This window comes from Coregonus clupeaformis, chromosome 23 (genome assembly GCF_020615455.1).
Source record: "Coregonus clupeaformis isolate EN_2021a chromosome 23, ASM2061545v1, whole genome shotgun sequence".
Classification (NCBI taxonomy): domain Eukaryota; kingdom Metazoa; phylum Chordata; class Actinopteri; order Salmoniformes; family Salmonidae; genus Coregonus; species Coregonus clupeaformis.
This window is the reverse complement of record NC_059214.1, coordinates 42,310,551-42,335,517: the sequence shown is the minus strand read 5'-3', so window position 1 is coordinate 42,335,517 and position 24,967 is coordinate 42,310,551. Positions and strand designations below refer to the sequence as shown.

General features: G+C 44.6%; 1 protein-coding gene across 1 annotated transcript in view; it reads right to left on the bottom strand.

Annotated features, from left to right (window-relative positions):
- LOC121558978 (neurexophilin-2-like) overlaps window positions 1–18,240 on the bottom strand; it is a 95,071-nt gene extending 76,831 nt beyond the window's left edge. Inside the window, exons 1-2 of the mRNA XM_041872265.2 lie at window positions 18,134–18,240; window positions 17,735–17,876 (exon numbers count right to left, since the gene is read on the bottom strand). Coding sequence (XP_041728199.2) covers window positions 17,735–17,779 — 45 coding nt within the window. The 5' untranslated portion in view covers window positions 17,780–17,876; window positions 18,134–18,240. The remainder of the gene's footprint in view (window positions 1–17,734; window positions 17,877–18,133) is intronic.
- Between the last annotated feature and the right edge of the window lie 6,727 nt (window positions 18,241–24,967).

The window sequence follows — 24,967 nt, the reverse complement described above, 5'->3', positions numbered from 1 at the left end:
GTACGTTTGCCCACTGACAAAGAAATTATCAGTCTATCATTTTAATGGTAGGTTTATTTGAGCAGTGAGAGACAGAATAACAACAACAAAATCCAGAAAAACGCATGTGAAAAATGTTAGAAATTGATTTGCATTTTAATGAGGGAAATAAGTAATTGACCCCCTCTCAATCAGAAAGATTTCTGGCTCCTAGGTGTCTTTTATACAGGTAACGAGCTGAGATTAGGAGCACACTCTTAAAGGGAGTGCTCCTAATATCAGCTTGTTACCTGTATAAAAGATACCTGTCCACAGAAGCAATCAATCAATCAGATTCCAAACTCTCCACCATGGCCAAGACCAAAGAGCTCTCCAAGGATGTCAGGGACAAGATTGTAGACCTACACAAGGCTGGAATGGGCTACAAGACCATCGCCAAGCAGCTTGGTGAGAAGGTCACAACAGTTGGTGCGATTATTCGCAAATGGAAGAAACACAAAAGACCTGTCAATCTCCCTCGGCCTGGGGCTCCATGCAAGATCTCACCTCGTGGAGTTGCAATGTCATGAGAACGGTGAGGAATCAGCCCAGAACTACAAGGGAGGATCTTGTCAATGATCTCAAGGCAGCTGGGACCATAGTCACCAAGAAAACAATTGGTAACACAGTACGCCGTGAAGGACTGAAATCCTGCAGCGCCCGCAAGGTCCCCCTGCTCAAGAAAGCCCATATACAGGCCCGTCTGAAGTTTGCCAATGAACATCTGAATGATTCAGAGGAGAACTGGGTGAAAGTGTTGTGGTCAGATGAGACCAAAATGGAGCTCTTTGGCATCAACTCAACTCGCCGTGTTCGGAGGAGGAGGAATGCTGCCTATGACCCCAAGAACACCATCCCCACCGTCAAACATGGAGGTGGAAACATTATGCTTTGGGGGTGTTTTATTGCTAAGGGGACAGGACAACTTCACCGCATCAAAGGGACGATGGACGGGGCTATGTGCCATAAAATCTTGGGTGAGAACCTCCTTCCCTCAGCCAGGGCATTGAAAATGGGTCGTGGATATGTATTCCAGCATGACAATGACCCAAAACACATGGCCAAGGCAACAAAGGAGTGGCTCAAGAAGAAGCACATTAGGGTCCTGGAGTGGCCTAGCCAGTCTCCAGACCTTAATGCCATAGAAAATCTGTGGAGGGAGCTGAAGGTTTGAGTTGCCAAACGTCAGGCTCAAAACCTTAATGACTTGGAGAAGATCTGCAAAGAGGAGTGGGACAAAATCCCTCCTGAGATGTGTGCAAACCTGGTGGCCAACTACAAGAAACGTCTGACCTCTGTGATTGCCAACAAGGGTTTTGCCACCAAGTACTAAATCATGTTTTGCAGAGGGGTCAAATACTTATTTCTCTCATTAGAATGCAAATCAATTTATAACATTTTTGACACAGGTTTTGACTGTTCAAATAAACCTACCATTAAAATTATAGACTGATCATGTCTTTGTCAGTGGGCAAATGTACAAAATCAGCAGTGGATCAAATATTGTTTTCCCTCACTGTACATGTCTTTATAGAATACTACATCTCCAGCAGGGAGTCAGTCCCATGAATCTGTGCAGACCAGAATGACTCGTAGAATATAGTAGAGCCCATAATAATTTATAGTAGAGACTGTACCATAGCTTAGCTGCTTTGTGGATGTTGTGTCATAAAGCAACACAGAGCTTCGTAGTGGGACATGGAGAATGGAGTCATCTTCTTCTCATTAGTAATCCTGAACAGTAGGCCTTTTCATCCCAACATTCCATGATACATCATGGACACTATAGGACCAGAACAGTGATACATGATCCACTAATACAGCAGAACATTAGAGAGCAGAGCTCAAGTGGTTCTGTCCTCAGATACATTGTTGTGCTGTCAGATGATCAGGCACTGACTGTACAGACGTCATAGAGAGAATGGTTCATGTGAAGACTCTGACCCCCCTATCTCTCCCTAGGGGACTGCACAGATGCTGTGGCTACACCTACGGTGTGTGTGTGTGTGTGTGTGTGTGTGTGTGTGTGTGTGTGTGTGTGGCACAGACAATATGTCCATAGACAGAGAGGGTACGCAGGGAGGGAGCCAGGGGACAGGAGGCCCACAGGGAGGCTGGTTGGGGCTACAGGGAGGATGGGAGGGAGCCAGGGGACAGGAGGCCCACAGGGAGGCTGGTTGGGGCTACAGGGAGGATGGGAGGTGAGAACAGGGGCATAGCCACACACAAGGCTGCACTCCAAATTAATACTATATTAATTTGATAGCATTGTAAACCAGTCATCTGCTACAGTCCTGCTACAACTACGCTACATTACAACTTTACAGCATTATTACTGCTACCACTAGGCTACATTACTATTTTACAACATTACTACTGCTACGCAACATTATTACTGCTACCACTAGGCTACATTACTATTTTACAACATTACTACTGCTACACAACATTATTACTGCTACCACTAGGCTACATTACTATTTTACAACATTACTACTGCTACACAACATTATTACTACTACCACTAGGCTACATTACTATTTTACAACATTACTACTGCTACACAACATTATTACTGCTACCACTAGGCTACATTACTATTTTACAACATTACTACTGCTACACAACATTATTACTGCTACCACTAGGCTACATTACTATTTTACAACATTACTACTGCTACACAACATTATTACTGCTAACACTAGGCTACATTACTATTTTACAACATTACTACTGCTACACAACATTATTACTGCTACCACTAGGCTACATTACTATTTTACAACATTACTACTGCTATGCAACATTATTACTGCTACCACTAGGCTACATTACTATTTTACAACATTGCTACTGCTACACAACATTATTACTGCTACCACTAGGCTACATTACTATTTTACAACATTACTACTGCTATGCAACATTATTACTGCTACCACTAGGCTACATTACTATTTTACAACATTACTACTGCTATGCAACATTATTGCTGCTACCACTGGGCTACATTACTATTTTACAACATTGCTACTCTACGCAACATTATTACTGCTACCACTAGGCTACATTACTATTTTACAACATTACTACTGCTACGCAACATTATTACTGCTAACACTAGGCTACATTACTATTTTACAACATTACTACTGCTACGCAACATTATTACTGCTACCACTAGGCTACATTACTATTTTACAACATTACTACTGCTACACAACATTATTACTGCTACCACTAGGCTACATTACTATTTTACAACATTACTGCTGCTACGCAACATTATTACTGCTACCACTAGGCTACATTACTATTTTACAACATTACTACTGCTACGCAACATTATTACTGCTACCACTAGGCTACATTACTATTTTACAACATTACTACTGCTACGCAACATTATTACTGCTAACACTAGGCTACATTACTATTTTACAACATTACTACTGCTACGCAACATTATTACTGCTACCACTAGGCTACATTACTATTTTACAACATTACTACTGCTACACAACATTATTACTGCTACCACTAGGCTACATTACTATTTTACAACATTACCGCTACGCAACATTATTACTGCTACCACTAGGCTACATTACTATTTTACAACATTACTACTGCTATGCAACATTATTACTGCTACCACTAGGCTACATTACTATTTTACAACATTACTACTGCTACCACTAGGCTACATTACTATTTTACAACATTACTACTGCTACGCAACATTATTACTGCTAACACTAGGCTACATTACTATTTTACAACATTACTACTGCTACGCAACATTATTACTGCTACCACTAGGCTACATTACTATTTTACAACATTACTACTGCTATGCAACATTATTACTGCTACCACTAGGCTACATTACTATTTTACAACATTACTACTGCTGCCACTAGGCTAAGCATTACTATTTTACAACATTACTACTGCTACGCAACATTATTACTGCTAACACTAGGCTACATTACTATTTTACAACATTACTACTGCTACGCAACATTATTACTGCTACCACTAGGCTACATTACTATTTTACAACATTACTACTGCTACGCAACATTATTACTGCTACCACTAGGCTACATTACTATTTTTACAACATTACTACTGCTACGCAACATTATTACTGCTACCACTAGGCTACATTACTATTTTACAACATTACTACTGCTATGCAACATTATTACTGCTACCACTAGGCTACATTACTATTTTACAACATTACTACTGCTACCACTAGGCTACATTACTATTTTACAACATTACTACTACTACGCAACATTACTACTGCTACCACTACGCTACATTACTACTTTAAAACATTACTACTGCTATCATTATGCTACATTACTATTTTATAACATGAATACTGCTATCACTATGCTACATTACTACTCTATAATATTAATACTGCATCTGCTACCACAATGCTACATTACTAATTTACAACGTTACTACTGCTACCACTATGCTACATTACTATTTTATAACATTACTACTGCTACCACTATGCTACATTTCTACTTCTACCACTATGCTACATCACTATTTTATAACATTACTACTGCTACCACTATGCTACATTTCTACTTCACAACATTACTACTGCTACCACTACACTACATTAATACTGCTACTGCTATGCTACATTACTACTTTACAACATTGCTACTGCAACCACTACGCAATATTACTATTTTACAACATGACTACTGCAACTGCTACTGCTACACTACATTACTACTTTAAAACATTACTACTGATACTGATACCACTACGCTACATTATTACTTAGCAATATTACTACTCTACGACATTATCGATCATAGTCTAATGCTGGAATAACGTATGTCTTATGGCTTTACTCCACCTGCTATATTGTGGATACAGAGTTACCTGTCTAAGAGAACACAGAGGGTGTTCTTTAATGGAAGCCTCTCCAACATAATTCTACATAAAGGTAGAATCAGGAATTCCCCAGGGCAGCTGTCTAGGCCCATTACTTTTTTCAATCTTTACTAATGACATGCCACTGGCTTTGAGTAAAACCAGAGTGTCTGTGTATGCAGATGACTCAACACTATACATGTCAGCTACTACAGCAACTGAAATGATTGCAACACTTAACAAAGAGTTGCAGTTAGTTTCAGAGTGGGTGGCAAGGAATAAGTTAGTCCTAAATATTTCTAAAACTAAAAGCATTGTATTTGGGACAAATCATTCACTAAACCCTAAACCTCAACTAAATATTGTAATAAATAATGTGGAAATGTGTCACGCCCTGGCCTTGAGAGGCCTGTTGTCTTTAGTTGGTTTGGTCAGGGCGTGAGTTTCTATGTTATATATTCTATGTTTATGTTCTAGTTAGTCTATTTCTATGTTGCAGTGCTAGGTTGTGTTTCTAGGTTTGGCCGGTTGTGATTCCCAATCAGAGACAGCTGTCGCTCATTGTCTCTGATTGGGGAAAAAAACAAATTTGGGGGGGGGCTCACGGGGTGGACGACGAGGCAGCAGGAGGCCGGGAAAGGGCTGACTAGAGAGGAGGAGGCCGCTATTTTAGAGGTCCTCAAGACCTGCGGATCGAGAGTCTGAGAGAGGAGGCCACCACGTTACGGAGGCTGTTAGATCAGAGGGAGCAGGAGTTATCCGTTCAGAGGGAGGCGCTACAGGAGGCTCAAAGGGAGAAGGAAGTAGTGGAGGCAAGGAGAGAGGAGCTGTTCAGGCAACAGAAGGAGTTCATAGAGGAACCTAGGTATGCGGAGATACGCACTGTGTCGCACTGTGTCGCCATTCACAGCCCAGTGCGTCCTGTGCCAGCGCCCCGCATCGTGTCGTGCGAAAGTGGGCATCTAGCCAGGACGGGTTGTGCCAGCTGTACACTCCAGACCTCCAGTACGCCTCCACGGTCCAGTATATCCTGCTCCGGTTCTACGCACTGTGTCACCAGTGCACCTCACCAGTCCAGTACGGCCCGTACCTGCTCCCCGCACCAGGCCTGTGGTGCGTGTTCCCAGTCCGGCCCGGCCCGTTCCTGCTCCTCGCATCAGACCTGTGGTGCGTGTCTCCAGTCCGGCCCGGCCCGTTCCTGCTCCTCGCATCAGACCTGTGGTGCGTGTCTCCAGTCCGGCCCGGCCTGTTCCTGCTCCTCGCATCAGACCTGTGGTGCGTGTCTCCAGTCCGGCCCGGCCCGTTCCTGCTCCTCGCATCAGACCTGTGGTGCGTGTCTCCAGTCCGGCCCGGCCCGTTCCTGCTCCTCGCACCAGACCAGTGGTGCGTGTCCCCAGTCCGGCCCGGCCTGTTCCACCGGTGTCCAGTCCAGCTCCGGTCAGCGGCTCCACTCCAGACCCAGAAGTCAGCCCCTCTCCAGGGTCGGGGCCTCCCACACCAGGGTCCAGACAGGCCTTGGTGCATCGTGGGGGGATTGCCGATCCAGGCCCAGACGTCAGCCCCTCTCCAGGTTCGGGGTCTCCCACACCAGGGTCCAGACAGGCCTTGGTGCATCATGGGAGGAAGGAGAGGCCTGTTGTCTTTAGTTGGTTTGGTCAGGGCGTGAGTTTCTATGTTATATATTCTATGTTTATGTTCTAGTTAGTCTATTTCTATGTTGCAGTGCTAGGTTGTGTGTCTATGTTTGGCCGGGTATGATTCCCAATCAGAGGCAGCTGTTGCTCGTTGTCTCTGATTGGGGATCATCCTTAGGCAGCCCGGTTGCCTACCTTAGTTGTGGGATCTTGTTCCTGTCAGGTTGGTATGTGTATAGCCCTTTGGACTTCACGTTAAGTTGTTTCTTGTTTTGGTTTGTATGTTTATTTGAGTTAATAAACATGTATGCTTTTCACGCTGCACCTTGGTCCGACCCGTCTCTCAACGATCGTGACAAAATTGAGCAAGTTGAGGTGACTAAACTGCTTGGAGTAACCCTGGATTGTAAACTGTCATGGTCAAAACATATTGATACAACATTAGCTAAGATGGGGAGAAGTCTGTCCATAATAAAGCGCAGCTCTACCTTCTTAACAGCACTATCAACAAGGCAGGTCCTACAGGCCCTAGTTTGGTCACACCTGGACTACTGTTCAGTCGTGTGGTCAGGTGCCACAAAAAAGGACTTAGGAAAATTGCAATTGGCTCAGAACAGGGCAGCACGGCTGGCCCTTGGATGTACACAGAGAGCTAATATTAATAATATGCATGTCAATCTCTCCTGGCTCAAAGTGGAGGAGAGATTGACTTCATCACTGCTTGTGTTTATGAGAGGTATTGACATGTTGATAGCACCGAGCTGTCTGTTTGAACTACTGGCACACAGCTCGGACACCCATGCATACCCCACAAGACATGCCACCAGAGGTCTCTTCACAGTCCCCAAGTCCAGAACAGACTATGGAAGGTGCACAGTACTACATAGAGCCATGACTACATGGAACTCTATTCCACATCAAGTAACTGATGCAAGTAGTAAAATTTGATTTAAAAAAACAGATTAAAAAACACCTTATGGAACAGCGGGGACTGTGAAGCAACACAAACATTGGCACAGACACATGCATACACACACGATAACATACAAACCATGAATTCTGCTCTGTATCAGAGAATTCTACAGGACAATGTCAGACCATCCGTCTGTGAGCTGAAGCTGAAGCGCAGCTGGGTCATGCAGCAAGACAATGATCCAAAACACACAATCAAGTCTACATGAAAATTGCTAAAATGCAACAAATTGGAAGTTTTGGAATGGCCTAGTCAAAGTCCAGACCTAATCCCAATTGAGATGTTGTGGAAGGACTTGAAACGAGCAGTTCATGCTTGAAAACCCACACGTCATTGAGTTAAAGCAGTTCTGCATGGACGAGTGGGCCAAAATTCCTCCACAGCGACGTGAGAGACTGATCAACAACTACAGGAAGCATTTGGTTGGAGTCATTGCAGCTAAAGGTGGCACAACCAGTTATTGAGTGTAAAGGGGGCAATTACTTTTTCACACAGGGGAATTGGGTGTTGCATAACTTTGTTTATGAAATGAATGAAATAAAGATGTAATTGTTGTGTTATTTGTTCACTTATGTTCCCTTTATCTAATATTAGGTTTTGGTTGAAGATCTGATAACATTCAGTATTACAAATATGCAAAAGTAGAGAAAATTAGAAAGGGGGCAAATACTTTTTCATAGCACTGTACAAGCCCTTAACCAACAATACAGTTTTAAGAAAGAATATCAGACAAAATCACAAAAAAATACAATATAAAATAATACAAAATAAAAGTAACAAATAATTAAAGAGCAGCAGTAAAAATAACAGTAGGGAGGCTATATACAGGGGGTACCGGTACAGAGTCAATGGGAAATAACAGTAGGGAGGCTATATACAGGGGGTACCGGTACCGAGGCAATGTGAAATAACAGTAGGGAGGCTATATACAGGGGGTACCAGTACAGAGTCAATGGGAAATAACAGTAGAGAGGCTATATACAGGGGGTACCGGTACAGAGTCAATGGGAAATAACAGTAGGGAGGCTATATACAGGGGGTACCGGTACCGAGGCAATGTGAAATAACAGTAGGGAGGCTATATACAGGGGTACCGGTACAGAGTCAATGGGAAATAACAGTAGGGAGGCTATATACAGGGGGTACCGGTACAGAGTCAATGGGAAATAACAGTAGGGAGGCTATATACAGGGGGTACCAGTACAGAGTCAATGGGAAATAACAGTAGGGAGGCTATATACAGGGGGTACCGGTACAGAGTCAATGTGTAATAACAGTAGGGAGGCTATATACAGTGGGTACCGGTACAGAGTCAATGTGTAATAACAGTAGAGAGGCTATATACAGGGGGTACCGGTACAGAGTCAATGGGAAATAACAGTAGGGAGGCTATATACAGGGGGTACCGGTACAGAGTCAATGGGAAATAACAGTAGGGAGGCTATATACAGGGGGTACCGGTACAGAGTCAATGGGAAATAACAGTAGGGAGGCTATATACAGGGGGTACCGGTACAGAGTCAATGTGCGGGGGCACCGGTTAGTTGAGGTAATTGGGGTAATATGTACAGTTGAAGTTGGAAGTTTACATACACCTTAGCCAAATACATTTAAACTCAGTTTTTCACCATTCCTGACATTTAATCCTAGTAAAAATTCCCTGTCTTAGGTCAGTTAGGATCACCACTTTATTTTAAGAATGTGAAATGTCAGAATAATAGTAGAGAGAATGATTTATTTCAGCTTTTATTTCTTTCATCACATTCCCAGAGGGTTAGAAGTTTACACACACTCAATTAGTATTTGGTAGCATTGCCTTTAAATTGTTTTTACTTGGGTCAAACATTTCGGGTAGCCTTCCACAAGCTTCCCACAATAAGTTGGGTGAATTTTGGCCCATTCCTCCTGACAGAGCTGGTGTAACTGAGTCAGGTTTGTAGGCTTCCTTGCTCGCACATGCTTTTTCAGTTCTGCCCACACATTTTCTATAGGATTGAGGTCAGGGCTTTGTGATGGCCACTCCAATACCTTGACTTTGTTATCCTTAAGACATTTTGCCACAACTTCGGAAGTATGCTTGGGGTCATTGTCCATTTGGAAGACCCATTTGCGACCAAGCTTTAACTTCCTGACTGATGTCTTGAGATGTTGCTTCAATATATCCACGTAATTTTCCTTCCTCATGATGCCATCTATTTTGTGAATTGCACCAGTCCCTCCTGCAGCAAAGCACCCCCACAGAATGATGCTGACCCCCCGTGCTTCACGGTTGGGATGGTGTTCTTCGGCTTGCAAGCATCCCCCTTTTTCCTCCAAACATAACGATGGTCATTATGGCCAAACAGTTCTATTTTTGTTTCATCAGACCAGAGGACATTTCTCTGGTGTTTATACTTGCGTACTATTGTTTGTACAGATGAACATGGTACCTTCAGGCGTTTGGAAATTGCTCCCAAGGATGAACCAGACTTGTGGAGGTCTACCATTTTTTTCTGAGGTCTTGGCTGATTTCTTTTGATTTGATGTCATGATGTCAAGCAAAGAGGCACTGAGTTTGAAGGTAGGCCTTGAAATACATCCACAGGTACACCTCCAATTGACTCAAATGATGTCAATTAGCCTATCAGAAGCTTCTAAAGCCATGACATCCTTTTCTGGAATCTTCCAAGCTGTTTAAAGGCACAGTCAACTTAGTGTATGTAAACTTCTGACCCACTGGAATTGTGATACAGTGAATTATAAGTGAAATAATCTATCTGTAAACAATTGTTGGAAAAATTACTTGTGTCATGCACAAAGTAGATGTCCTAACCGACTTGCCAAAACTATAGTTTGTTAACAAGACATTTGTGGAGTGGTTGAAAAACGAGTTTTAATGACTCCAACCTAAGTGTATGTAAACGTCCGACTTCAACTATAGGTAGAGTTATTAAAGTGACTATGCATAGATAATAAACAGAGAGTAGCAACAGCGTAAAAGAGGGGTGGGGGGGCAATACAAAAAGTCTGGGTAGCCATTTGATTAGATGTTCAGGAGTCTTATGGCTTGGGGGTAGAAGCTGTTTAGAAGGCTCTTGAACCTAGACTTGGCGCTCCGGTACCGCTTGCCGTGCGGTAGCAGAGAGAACAGTCTATGACTAGGGTGGCTGGAGTCTTTGACAATTTTTAGGGCCTTCCTCTGACACCGCCTGGTATAGAGGTCCTGGATGGCAGGAAGCTTGGCACCAGTGATGTACTGGGCCGTACGCACTACCCTCTGTAGTGCTTTGCGGTCGGAGGCCGAGCAGTTGCCATACCAGGCAGTGATGCAACCAGTCAGGATGCTCTCGATGGTGCAGCTGTTGAACCTTTTGAGGATCTGAGGACCCATGCCAAATCTTTTCAGTCTCCTTAGGGGGAATAGGCTTTGTCGTGCCCTCTTCACGACTGTCTTGGTGTGCTTGGACCATGTTCGTTTGTTGGTGATGTGGACACCAAGGAACTTGAAGCTCTCAACCTGTTCCACTACAGCCCCGTTGATGAGAATGGGGCGTGCTCGGTCCTCTTCTTTTTCAAGTAGTCCACAATCATCTTCTTTGTACTTTAAAACTTTACTACTGCTACCACTACACTACATTACTACTGCTACCACTACTCTACATTACTACTTTACAACATTACTACTGCTATCACTACTCTACATTACTACTTGACACACTATGTATAAACTACCAGTCATTTATTGGGTAAGAAACCACCAACGTTTTGGCATCATTGTGCCTTTTTCATCCTGAGGAAGGCACAGTGATGCCGAAACGTTGGTGGTTTCTTACCCAATAAATTACTGGTAGTTTATACATAGAGTGTGCAACTCTCTTTATTTGTTTTTGTAGTAAAGTAGTAATGTAGCATAGTGGTAGCAGTAGTAATGTTATAAAGTAGTAATGTAGAGTAGTGGTAGCAGTAGTAATGTAGAGTAATGGTAGCAGTAGTAATGTAGAGTAGTGGTAGCAGTAGTAATGTTGTAAAGTAGTAATGTAGAGTAGTGGTAGCAGTAGTAATGTTGTAAAGTAGTAATGTAGAGTAGTGGTAGCAGTAGTAATGTAGAGTAATGGTAGCAGTAGTAATGTAGAGTAGTGGTAGCAGTAGTAATGTGGCGTAGTGGTAGCAGTAGTAATGTTGTAAAGTAGTAATGTAGAGTAGTGGTAGCAGTAGTAATGTTGTAAAGTAGTACTGTAGAGTAGTGGTAGCAGTAGTAATGTTGTAAAGTAGTAATGTAGAGTAATGGTAGCAGTAGTAATGTTGTAAAGTAGTAATGTAGAGTAGTGGTAGCAGTAGTAATGTAGAGTAGTGGTAGCAGTAGTAATGTAGAGTAATGGTAGCAGTAGTAATGTTGTAAAGTAGTAATGTAGAGTAGTGGTAGCAGTAGTAATGTTGTAAAGTAGTAATGTAGAGTAGTGGTAGCAGTAGTAATGTTGTAAAGTAGTACTGTAGAGTAGTGGTAGCAGTAGTAATGTTGTAAAGTAGTAATGTAGAGTAATGGTAGCAGTAGTAATGTTGTAAAGTAGTAATGTAGAGTAGTGGTAGCAGTAGTAATGTAGAGTAGTGGTAGCAGTAGTAATGTAGAGTAATGGTAGCAGTAGTAATGTTGTAAAGTAGTAATGTAGAGTAGTGGTAGCAGTAGTAATGTTGTAAAGTAGTAATGTAGAGTAATGGTAGCAGTAGTAATGTTGTGAAGTAGTAATGTAGAGTAATGGTAGCAGTAGTAATGTAGAGTAGTGGTAGCAGTAGTAATGTAGAGTAGTGGTAGCAGTAGTAATGTTGTAAAGTAGTACTGTAGAGTAGTGGTAGCAGTAGTAATGTTGTAAAGTAGTAATGTAGAGTAATGGTAGCAGTAGTAATGTTGTAAAGTAGTAATGTAGAGTAGTGGTAGCAGTAGTAATGTAGAGTAGTGGTAGCAGTAGTAATGTAGAGTAATGGTAGCAGTAGTAATGTTGTAAAGTAGTAATGTAGAGTAGTGGTAGCAGTAGTAATGTTGTAAAGTAGTAATGTAGAGTAGTGGTAGCAGTAGTAATGTTGTAAAGTAGTACTGTAGAGTAGTGGTAGCAGTAGTAATGTTGTAAAGTAGTAATGTAGAGTAATGGTAGCAGTAGTAATGTTGTAAAGTAGTAATGTAGAGTAGTGGTAGCAGTAGTAATGTAGAGTAGTGGTAGCAGTAGTAATGTAGAGTAATGGTAGCAGTAGTAATGTTGTAAAGTAGTAATGTAGAGTAGTGGTAGCAGTAGTAATGTTGTAAAGTAGTAATGTAGAGTAGTGGTAGCAGTAGTAATGTAGAGTAGTGGTAGCAGTAGTAATGTAGAGTAATGGTAGCAGTAGTAATGTTGTAAAGTAGTAATGTAGAGTAGTGGTAGCAGTAGTAATGTAGAGTAGTGGTAGCAGTAGTAATGTTGTAAAGTAGTAATGTAGAGTAGTGGTAGCAGTAGTAATGTTGTAAAGTAGTAATGTGGAGTAATGGTAGCAGTAGTAATGTTGTAAAGTAGTAATGTAGAGTAGTGGTAGCAGTAGTAATGTAGAGTAGTGGTAGCAGTAGTAATGTTGTAAAGTAGTAATGTAGAGTAGTGGTAGCAGTAGCAGTGGTCATGTCAGAAGGGCCTTGATCAGGGAGGTGACCAAGAACCCGATGGTGGCGGTATCATGCTGTGGGGATGTTTTTCAGCGGCAGGGACTGGGAGACTAGTCAGGATCAAGGGAAAGATGAACGGAGCAAAGTACAGAGAGATCCTTGATGAAAACCTGTTCCAGAGCGCTCATGACCTCTGACTGGGGCGAAGGTTCACCTTCCAACAGGAAAACGACCCTAAGCACACAGCCAAGAGGAGTGGCTTCGGGGCAAGTCTCTAAACCTTGAGTGGCCCAGCCAGAGCCCGGGCTTGAACCTGACCGAACATCTATGCAGAGACCTGAAAATAGCTGTGCAGCGACGCTCCCCATCCAACCTGACAGAGCTTGAGAGGATCTGCAGAGAAGAATGGGAGGAACTCCCCAAATACAGGTGTGCCAAGCTTGTAGCGTCATACCCAAGAAGACTCGAGGCTGTAATCTCTGCCAAAGGTGCTTCAACAAAGTACTGAGTAAAGGGTCTGAATACTTATGTAAATATGATATTTCCGTTTTTTTTTTTTATAAACTTGCAAAAATCTCTACAAACCTGTTTTTTCTTTGTCATTATGGGGTATTGTGTGTAGATTGATGAGGTGGAAAAAAACTATTTAATCAATTTTAGAATAAGGCTGTAACGTTACAACATTTGGAAAAAGTAAAGCGGTCTGAATACTTTCCGAATGCATTGTTTATCCTGTAGGTACGGTACTGCATTGTATACGAACACCGCTTCTAGCTGCCCCCTGATGGCGATTCTAAATATTTATTCAGATATTCAAAACCTTGTGCTGCAGGATTATTTTCCTCCTGCAACGAAACAGGTCAAATTAAGATCCGACATATGTACTGCTACTGCAAAGCAACATTTAAATACTAACAGTGAATAATGTGGAGTTTTATTTCCTTAAATCTTCTGATCTATCTTTGGAGAGATTAAAGCGTCCTGCAGAGAAAACAGCATCGGGTCACAGAGGGCTTTACCCAGATTAAGATGAACAATCTCTGGTAAATACAGGAATAAATTCCCTGGATTTACACAGATTTATCTTCAAATCATATATTCTAGAACAGAGGATGAACTGTAAGGTTCAGAAAGCCCTTGTGGTCAAAGATTATTATTATTTGAGCAGGCTCTGTTGTGTATCAGCAGGTTGCTATGATGCGGGTCTCTCAGTATTATAAAATAACACAAACACGCGACTTTCATCTGAACAGGCCGCTCATTAAGGATTACATCCAAGGGTTGAATCTTGTTCAAATCCATTAAATGAAAATAATTTAATTAATTACTATTTATGTCATCCATGCATGTCATTAGAAGAGGGTTAACAGGCACACTGCATCCTTATCTCGTTAGTGCTGCTGGTAGATACTGCCCCAAAATCAACATGTAAATAACACCCACATCCATGCAGCTGCAGTGCAATCCAGAAAGAGCTGGTAATATGGATGGTGTGTAAACTAGAGCCATTCACACTGAAGCTGTTCTGAGACATGACCCTGAAAATGTAATAGGACTTGACACAATGTGGACTAAAGGAAATCTCTCATATTACGTAACTGGTTTACACTTTTTACGCTGTCATTAATTCAGCGATAAAAACAGAACCACTTCATACCTCTAAAGAAACACTGCACATTTAGAAATATGAAGGAATCACTGTAATTTCAGTAGGACATAAAAAAGCCTGAAAACAAACTAGGAATGGTTTGTAAATGCTATGGCAGCATGAGTACATGGGAGTAAACTAGATAATGGTTGTAAAATATAATGGATTGTGAATTATATGGCATACAGTCTGAGTAAATGAGAGTACATGTATTACACACTCATTTGATTTCTCAAAAACATTTTTCATCTGACTGGAAGTGTCAGAGCGACGTGTAGGAGGAGGGGCAGCCTCGGCTGATTCCGTGGCTGGAAGTGTCAGGGCGACGTGTAGGAGGAGGGGCAGCCTCGGCTGATTCCGTGGCTGGAAGTGTCAGTGCGACGTGTAGGAGGAGGGGCAGCCTCGGCTGATTCCGTGGCTGGAAGTGTCAGGGCGACGTGTAGGAGGAGGGGCAGCCTCGGCTGATTCCGTGGCTGGAAGTGTCAGGGCGACGTGTAGGAGGAGGGGCAGCCTCGGCTGATTCCGTGGCTGGAAGTGTCAGGGCGACGTGTAGGAGGAGGGGCAGCCTCGGCTGATTCCGTGGCTGGAAGTGTCAGGGCGACGTGTAGGAGGAGGGGCAGCCTCGGCTGATTCCGTGGCTGGAAGTGTCAGGGCGGCGTGTAGGAGGAGGGGCAGCCTCGGCTGATTCCGTGGCTGGAAGTGTCAGGCGACGTGTAGGAGGAGGGGCAGCCTCGGCTGATTCCGTGGCTGGAAGTGTCAGGGCGACGTGTAGGAGGAGGGGCAGCCTCGGCTGATTCCGTGGCTGGAAGTGTCAGGGCGACGTGTAGGAGGAGGGGCAGCCTCGGCTGATTCCGTGGCTGGAAGTGTGTGGTTACTTTTTCCTATTTCTCCAGTTTTACCTTTTGCTTCCAGCATCTAATCAGCTCTGGGTGTTCGGTAGATGCTTTCTATTATCATATTGTACTGTAAAATTAACACGAATAACTAATGAACACTCAAGAGCATGTGCTAACAAGCACCAGTATATTGTGATATTTCCTCGGTAAATCACACCATATGGATGAGACGCTTTACGATGAGTAGCAATAGAGAACTCTACTAGATGGAGAATATAGAGGTTGTCATAGAGAACTCTACTAGATGGAGAATATAGAGGTTCTAATAGAGAACTCTACTAGATGGAGAATATAGAGGTTGTCATAGAGAACTCTACTAGATGGAGAATATAGAGGTTCTAATAGAGAACTCTACTAGATGGAGAATATAGAGGTTCTAATAGAGAACTCTACTAGATGGAGAATATAGAGGTTGTCATAGAGAACTCTACTAGATGGAGAATATAGAGGTTCTAATAGAGAACTCTACTAGATGGAGAATATAGAGGTTCTAATAGAGAACTCTACTAGATGGAGAATATAGAGGTTCTAATAGAGAACTCTACTAGATGGAGAATATAGAGGTTGTCATAGAGAACTCTACTAGATGGAGAATATAGAGGTTCTAATAGAGAACTCTACTAGATGGAGAATATAGAGGTTCTAATAGAGAACTCTACTAGATGGAGAATATAGAGGTTCTAATAGAGAACTCTACTAGATGGAGAATATAGAGGTTGTCATAGAGAACTCTACTAGATGGAGAATATAGAGGTTCTAATAGAGAACTCTACTAGATGGAGAATATAGAGGTTGTCATAGAGAACTCTACTAGATGGAGAATATAGAGGTTCTAATAGAGAACTCTACTAGATGGAGAATATAGAGGTTCTAATAGAGAACTCTACTAGATGGAGAATATAGAGGTTCTAATAGAGAACTCTACTAGATGGAGAATATAGAGGTTCTAATAGAGAACTCTACTAGATGGAGAATATAGAGGTTCTAATAGAGAACTCTACTAGATGGAGAATATAGAGGTTCTAATAGAGAACTCTACTAGATGGAGAATATAGAGGTTCTAATAGAGAACTCTACTAGATGGAGAATATAGAGGTTCTAATAGAGAACTCTACTAGATGGAGAATATAGAGGTTCTAATAGAGAACTCTACTAGATGGAGAATATAGAGGTTCTAATAGAGAACTCTACTAGATGGAGAATATAGAGGTTCTAATAGAGAACTCTACTAGATGGAGAATATAGAGGTTCTAATAGAGAACTCTACTAGATGGAGAATATAGAGGTTCTAATAGAGAACTCTACTAGATGGAGAATATAGAGGTTGTCATAGAGAACTCTACTAGATGGAGAATATAGAGGTTCTAATAGAGAACTCTACTAGATGGAGAATATAGAGGTTCTAATAGAGAACTCTACTAGATGGAGAATATAGAGGTTCTAATAGAGAACTCTACTAGATGGAGAATATAGAGGTTCTAATAGAGAACTCTACTAGATGGAGAATATAGAGGTTGTATTATATGATTCCAGCGATTTATAAATAATGACATGGTTGTTATAATTTGTTGTATTAAATAGACTTCTACTGTATAGCTATAATTATCATTACTATGTACTGAGTGGGGTATTTCTCTATAACACAGTGACAGTGGAGACCAATCTTCAACTATTTCTGTAATTTATTTATTTCAACTAATTTCTGTAAAGTAAAATGTATACATTGAATACAAACCTTTTTGTAGGTGGCTTGCAAATATCAAAAGACAATATTACCACGTTTGACTTGCTAATAATGCAGTAATATTAAATAAAACTCTTATTATCTGACAATCTATGTATATATTTGCCATGATTTACAAAGTGTCTATTAAAGAGCAACCAGATCCTCACTGAGCCTAAATGACCTTGTAATTACATTTGACCATGTCATATCTTGGATATGAATACACTGAATTAACAAAATAATATATTTGTGCATTTTTGACTGTAGACTATTCCTAATACCAGCAGATAGAAAACAGTTGACTAAACATTGTCACTCACCTGATGTAGGAGAAAAATGGGCAGGAGGGCTGTTGGTGTTCTCATGTTTGATAACTGCTCTCAGACTTTATTTAGGAGGAATGACGATTAATTCCACTTTGGAAGGTTTTGGGACCAGAGGACGCATGTACAGATGCCATTACTGTGCAGAAAATAAAAACACCACAAACATATTTTAGAGATACTGTAGCCTACTAACATTAATATTTATGTACACACGACACATGTATCAAATGCATCACCCTGTTACTGTCCGTTATAAGAAGAACAGCAGAAAAGCCCAAACCTTCCACTAAAGTAGTTTTTAATTCCTTAAAAATACATTTCGAGTAGGCTACATAACCTCACAATGCTATGGATGAATAAGCTACATGCATTACTAATAACATTCAAATCCACCTTAACTTTTTTCCCCAAACGCAATTCCTTCGTTATTTCGGGACAGACCATGAATCCATGCGCTTCAGGAGAGCAGTCCGCTCAGGTCCCAGACCGCTGTTCACTTATCAACTGGTTTTACTGTTCCGAAGCAGAAACCTCTTTTCTATTGTTGAAAAACCTTCTAATTCTACCAGAGAATTGTGTCGAAATTAATTTCCAGTGACTGCATTCAGTGACTTGATTGAGACAATACTTAATCTTCCGGTGAGTCAAGTCCAACCTTAAAGCCGCTTTCCCATCTGCCCTTTTTTCCCAAGCAGCAATGTCATAATGCGATTACAGACATTGTCTTGGTGAAATTATGTTTTGCAATAGAGCATGCACTATGTTTTGTCAGCGAACGCTGTAGAGTAGAGTCTACTACCGTAGTGTGCGGTGCGGAGTATCCTCTCAGTAGTGTGCGGTGCGGAGTATCCTCTCAGTAGTTGAGAGTTTGTCTTAATGCGCATTATCCGCCCCGCGTTCAAAGGTTCGGCTCCGCTGTCAGAGCACACAAAGAGACTTTCCTTTGAACTCTACCTAGGAGGAACAGGGGGCTGGTGAGGAGCTGGGTTACAGGGTCTACCTAGGAGGAACAGGGGGCTGGTGAGGAGCTGGGTTACAGGGTCTACCTAGGAGGAACAGGGGGCTGGTGAGGAGCTGGGTTACAGGGTCTACCTAGGAGGCACAGGGGCTGGTGAGGAGCTGGGTTACAGGGTCTACCTAGGAGGAACAGGGGGCTGGTGAGGAGCTGGGTTACAGGGTCTACCTAGGAGGCACAGGGGGCTGGTGAGGAGCTGGGTTACAGGGTCTACCTAGGAGGAACAGGGGCTGGTGAGGAGCTGGGTTACAGGGTCTACCTAGGAGGAACAGGGGGCTGGTGAGGAGCTGGGTTACAGGGTCTACCTAGGAGGCACAGGGGGCTGGTGAGGAGCTGGGTTACAGGGTCTACCTAGGAGGAACAGGGGGCTGGTGAGGAGCTGGGTTAGAGGGTCTACCTAGGAGGAACAGGGGCTGGTGAGGAGCTGGGTTACAGGGTCTACCTAGGAGGAACAGGGGGCTGGTGAGGAGCTGGGTTAGAGGGTCTACCTAGGAGGCACAGGGGGGCTGGTGAGGAGCTGGGTTAGGGTTACAGGGTCTACCTAGGAGGAACAGGGGGCTGGTGAGGAGCTGGGTTAGAGGGTCTACCTAGGAGGCACAGGGGGCTGGTGAGGAGCTGGGTTAGGGTTACAGGGTCTACCTAGGAGGAACAGGGGGCTGGTGAGGAGCTGGGTTACAGGGTCTACCTAGGAGGCACAGGGGGCTGGTGAGGAGCTGGGTTAGGGTTACAGGGTCTACCTAGGAGGCACAGGGGGCTGGTGAGGAGCTGGGTTACAGGGTCTACCTAGGAGGAACAGGGGGCTGGTGAGGAGCTGGGTTACAGGGTCTACCTAGGAGGCACAGGGGGCTGGTGAGGAGCTGGGTTAGGGTTACAGGGTCTACCTAGGAGGAACAGGGGGCTGGTGAGGAGCTGGGTTAGAGGGTCTACCTAGGAGGCACAGGGGGCTGGTGAGGAGCTGGGTTAGAGGGTCTACCTAGGAGGCACAGGGGGCTGGTGAGGAGCTGGGTTACAGGGTCTACCTAGGAGGCACAGGGGGCTGGTGAGGAGCTGGGTTAGGGTTACAGGGTCTACCTAGGAGGCACAGGGGGCTGGTGAGGAGCTGGGTTACAGGGTCTACCTAGGAGGAACAGGGGGCTGGTGAGGAGCTGGGTTACAGGGTCTACCTAGGAGGCACAGGGGGCTGGTGAGGAGCTGGGTTACAGGGTCTACCTAGGAGGCACAGGGGGCTGGTGAGGAGCTGGGTTACAGGGTCTACCTAGGAGGCACAGGGGGCTGGTGAGGAGCTGGGTTAGGGTTAGAGGGTCTACCTAGGAGGCACAGGGGCTGGTGAGGAGCTGGGTTACAGGGTCTACCTAGGAGGCACAGGGGGCTGGTGAGGAGCTGGGTTAGGGTTAGAGGGTCTACCTAGGAGGCACAGGGGGCTGGTGAGGAGCTGGGTTACAGGGTCTACCTAGGAGGAACAGGGGGCTGGTGAGGAGCTGGGTTAGGGTTACAGGGTCTACCTAGGAGGAACAGGGGGCTGGTGAGGAGCTGGGTTAGGGTTACAGGGTCTACCTAGGAGGAACAGGGGGCTGGTGAGGAGCTGGGTTAGGGGTTACAGGGTCTACCTAGGAGGAACAGGGGGCTGGTGAGGAGCTGGGTTACAGGGTCTACCTAGGAGGCACAGGGGGCTGGTGAGGAGCTGGGTTAGGGTTAGAGGGTCTACCTAGGAGGCACAGGGGGCTGGTGAGGAGCTGGGTTACAGGGTCTACCTAGGAGGAACAGGGGGCTGGTGAGGAGCTGGGTTACAGGGTCTACCTAGGAGGAACAGGGGGCTGGTGAGGAGCTGGGTTACAGGGTCTACCTAGGAGGAACAGGGGGCTGGTGAGGAGCTGGGTTACAGGGTCTACCTAGGAGGAACAGGGGGCTGGTGAGGAGCTGGGTTACAGGGTCTACCTAGGAGGCACAGGGGGCTGGTGAGGAGCTGGGTTACAGGGTCTACCTAGGAGGAACAGGGGGCTGGTGAGGAGCTGGGTTAGAGGGTCTACCTAGGAGGAACAGGGGGCTGGTGAGGAGCTGGGTTACAGGGTCTACCTAGGAGGAACAGGGGGCTGGTGAGGAGCTGGGTTAGAGGGTCTACCTAGGAGGCACAGGGGGCTGGTGAGGAGCTGGGTTACAGGGTCTACCTAGGAGGCACAGGGGGCTGGTGAGGAGCTGGGTTAGGGTTACAGGGTCTACCTAGGAGGCACAGGGGGCTGGTGAGGAGCTGGGTTAGAGGGTCTACCTAGGAGGCACAGGGGGCTGGTGAGGAGCTGGGTTACAGGGTCTACCTAGGAGGCACAGGGGGCTGGTGAGGAGCTGGGTTACAGGGTCTACCTAGGAGGAACAGGGGGCTGGTGAGGAGCTGGGTTAGGGTTACAGGGTCTACCTAGGAGGCACAGGGGGCTGGTGAGGAGCTGGGTTACAGGGTCTACCTAGGAGGCACAGGGGGCTGGTGAGGAGCTGGGTTACAGGGTCTACCTAGGAGGAACAGGGGGCTGGTGAGGAGCTGGGTTACAGGGTCTACCTAGGAGGAACAGGGGGCTGGTGAGGAGCTGGGTTACAGGGTCTACCTAGGAGGAACAGGGGGCTGGTGAGGAGCTGGGTTACAGGGTCTAGCTAGGAGGAACAGGGGGCTGGTGAGGAGCATGTCATGGTTCTGAACATCTGTTTATTTTTTTTCACTTTTCACTGACTTTCAGTTGCTGCATGTCTGTCTCTTGAGTTCTGTTTTCATGTGAATTGTTTTATCTAACTAAATACGTGTTAATGTTAATAAGGTCAATTTGTTTACAGAAAGATTTGAAATGTGACATGAGCTGTAACTGCTATACAAGCCTTCTGATCTGAATTAAATGTTATCATTAAATGTATGGTTTCAACATTATTACTGTTAGCCTGCCAGCCCACTCACTCCCTGACCATTACATTGTAGGTAGAGTTGGACTTGGACCAGCACAGTACCGTGGTCAGGCGATGTATGTTTTACATATTGTCAGACACAATTACTATTGTATTTAGGCCTTCATTCATATATACTCTGATCTATAAACCATTGAGATATAGCTGTGAAAAACTGCATCATCAAACTAGATACTGGTGTGTCTTCAGCACCACCATAAGGTTGAATAAAACACTTTCTCAAATCTCATTATAGAGCAACATTATACCATCCCACCACTAGAGGGCAGAATAAGCTCTCACAGTGTCTGGTATTGGAATGTTGGGGACAGGAGATGAAGGGAGAGGAGAGGAGGAATTTATTTACCATCATTATTGTGATTGGAAAAAGAAGGAAAGCGACAGAAAACTACAGATCTCCTGTGAATATGTCTGGATAGTGTCTGGGACCTGGGTTGATGAATATGTCTGGATAGTGTCTGGGACCTGGGTTGTTGAATATGTCTGGATAGTGTCTGAGACCTGGGTTGTTGAATATGTCTGGATAGTGTCTGGGACCTGGGTTGTTGAATATGTCTGGATAGTGTCTGGGACCTGGGTTGTTGAATATGTCTGGATAGTGTCTGGGACCTGGGTTGTTGAATATGTCTGGATAGTGTCTGGGACCTGGGTTGTTGAATATGTCTGGATAGTGTCTGGGACCTGGGTTGTTGAATATGTCTGGATAGTGTCTGAGACCTGGGTTGATGAGTGAACTGTTCTGTGAGGATATTTCACTCCTGTAATTGAAATGTCATTGACTTGTAGTCCAGCAGCTTGGTAACATACTGACTGATTGTATCATTAATCTGGAGATTGAGCTGTCAGGAAACACAGCATGGCTTTCTATCCACACTGACATATTGTCAAATCATTATGACCACACCTTGGTTTACCCACCACTCCATGGTCCTATACAAATCATTATGACCACACCTTGGTTTAACCACCACTCCATGGTCCTATACAAATCATTATGACCACACCTTGGTTTACCCACCACTCCATGGTCCTATACAAATCATTATGACCACACCTTGGTTTACCCACCACTCCATGGTCCTATACAAATCATTATGACCACACCTTGGTTTACCCACCACTCCATGGTCCTATACAAATCATTATGACCACACCTTGGTTTAACCACCACTCCATGGTCCTATACAAATCATTATGACCACACCTTGGTTTAACCACCACTCCATGGTCCTATACAAATCATTATGACCACACCTTGGTTTACCCACCACTCCATGGTCCTATACAAATCATTATGACCACACCTTGGTTTACCCACCACTCCATGGTCCTATACAAATCATTATGACCACACCTTGGTTTACCCACCACTCCATGGTCCTATACAAATCATTATGACCACACCTTGGTTTACCCACCACTCCATGGTCCTATACAAATCATTATGACCACACCTTGGTTTACCCACCACTCCATGGTCCTATACAAATCATTATGACCACACCTTGGTTTACCCACCACTCCATGGTCCTATACAAATCATTATGACCACACCTTGGTTTACCCACCACTCCATGGTCCTATACAAATCATTATGACCACACCTTGGTTTACCCACCACTCCATGGTCCTATACAAATCATTATGACCACACCTTGGTTTACCCACCACTCCATGGTCCTATACAAATCATTATGACCACACCTTGGTTTACCCACCACTCCATGGTCCTATACAAATCATTATGACCACACCTTGGTTTACCCACCACTCCATGGTCCTATACAAATCATTATGACCACACCTTGGTTTACCCACCACTCCATGGTCCTATACAAATCATTATGACCACACCTTGGTTTACCCACCACTCCATGGTCCTATACAAATCATTATGACCACACCTTGGTTTACCCACCACTCCATGGTCCTATACAAATCATTATGACCACACCTTGGTTTACCCACCACTCCATGGTCCTATACAAATCATTATGACCACACCTTGGTTTACCCACCACTCCATGGTCCTATACAAATCATTATGACCACACCTTGGTTTACCCACCACTCCATGGTCCTATACAAATCATTATGACCACACCTTGGTTTACCCACCACTCCATGGTCCTATACAAATCATTATGACCACACCTTGGTTTACCCACCACTCCATGGTCCTATACAAATCATTATGACCACACCTTGGTTTACCCACCACTCCATGGTCCTATACAAATCATTATGACCACACCTTGGTTTACCCACCACTCCATGGTCCTATACAAATCATTATGACCACACCTTGGTTTACCCACCACTCCATGGTCCTATACAAATCAAATGTAGCCATCAGTATTGGCTATAGTAAAACAGTATTTGTTTTGCCTCTTATTTTGTCACGATCGTCATAAGTAACGGATCAAGGCGCAGCGTGATATGCGTACATCTTTTAATGAGTACTTTACAGTCAACAACAAAACAACAAAACGATACGTGAAGTCCTAAGGTTGACAAAACACAAACCTCTCCGGAACAAGATCCCACAAATGACAAGTGCAAAACAGGCTGCCTAAGTATGGTTCCCAATCAGAGACAACAAGCCACAGCTGCCTCTGATTGGGAACCCACCCCGCCAACATAGAAACACATGAACTAGAACATGAACATAGAACACTAAACATAGAAACTAACACCCTGGCTCAACATATAAGAGTCCCCAGAGCCAGGGCGTGACAGTACCCCCAAAGGCGCGGACTGCGACCGCGGCAACTAAACCCAACAGGGGAGGGGCCGGGTGGGCATTCCGCCTCGGAGGCGGATCCGGCTCCGGGCGTGACCACCACTCTCTAGCTACCTCCCGTAGCGCCCCTGGTCTGGTCCCGCTGGCCGGAGCTGGACTGGACATCGGTGGAGCGGATTGCTTAGGCTCCGGTGTGGAGCAGCTGACCGGTACCTGACCAGGCACCGGTGGAACAGGCACGGGCTGTGCCGGACTGACGACGTGCACCACTGGCTTGGTGCGGGGAGCAGGAACCGGCCGGACCGGGCTGGCGACGCGCACCACTGGCTTGGTGCGGGGAGCAGGGACGGGCCGGACCGGGCTGACGACGCGCACCACTGGCTTGGTGCGCGGGAGCAGGAAACGGGCCGGACCGGGCTGACGCACGCGCACCACTGGCTTGGTGCGGGGAGCAGGAACAGGCCGGACCGGGCTAACGACGCGCACCACAGGCTTGGTGCGGGGAGCAGGAACAGGCCGGACCGGGCTG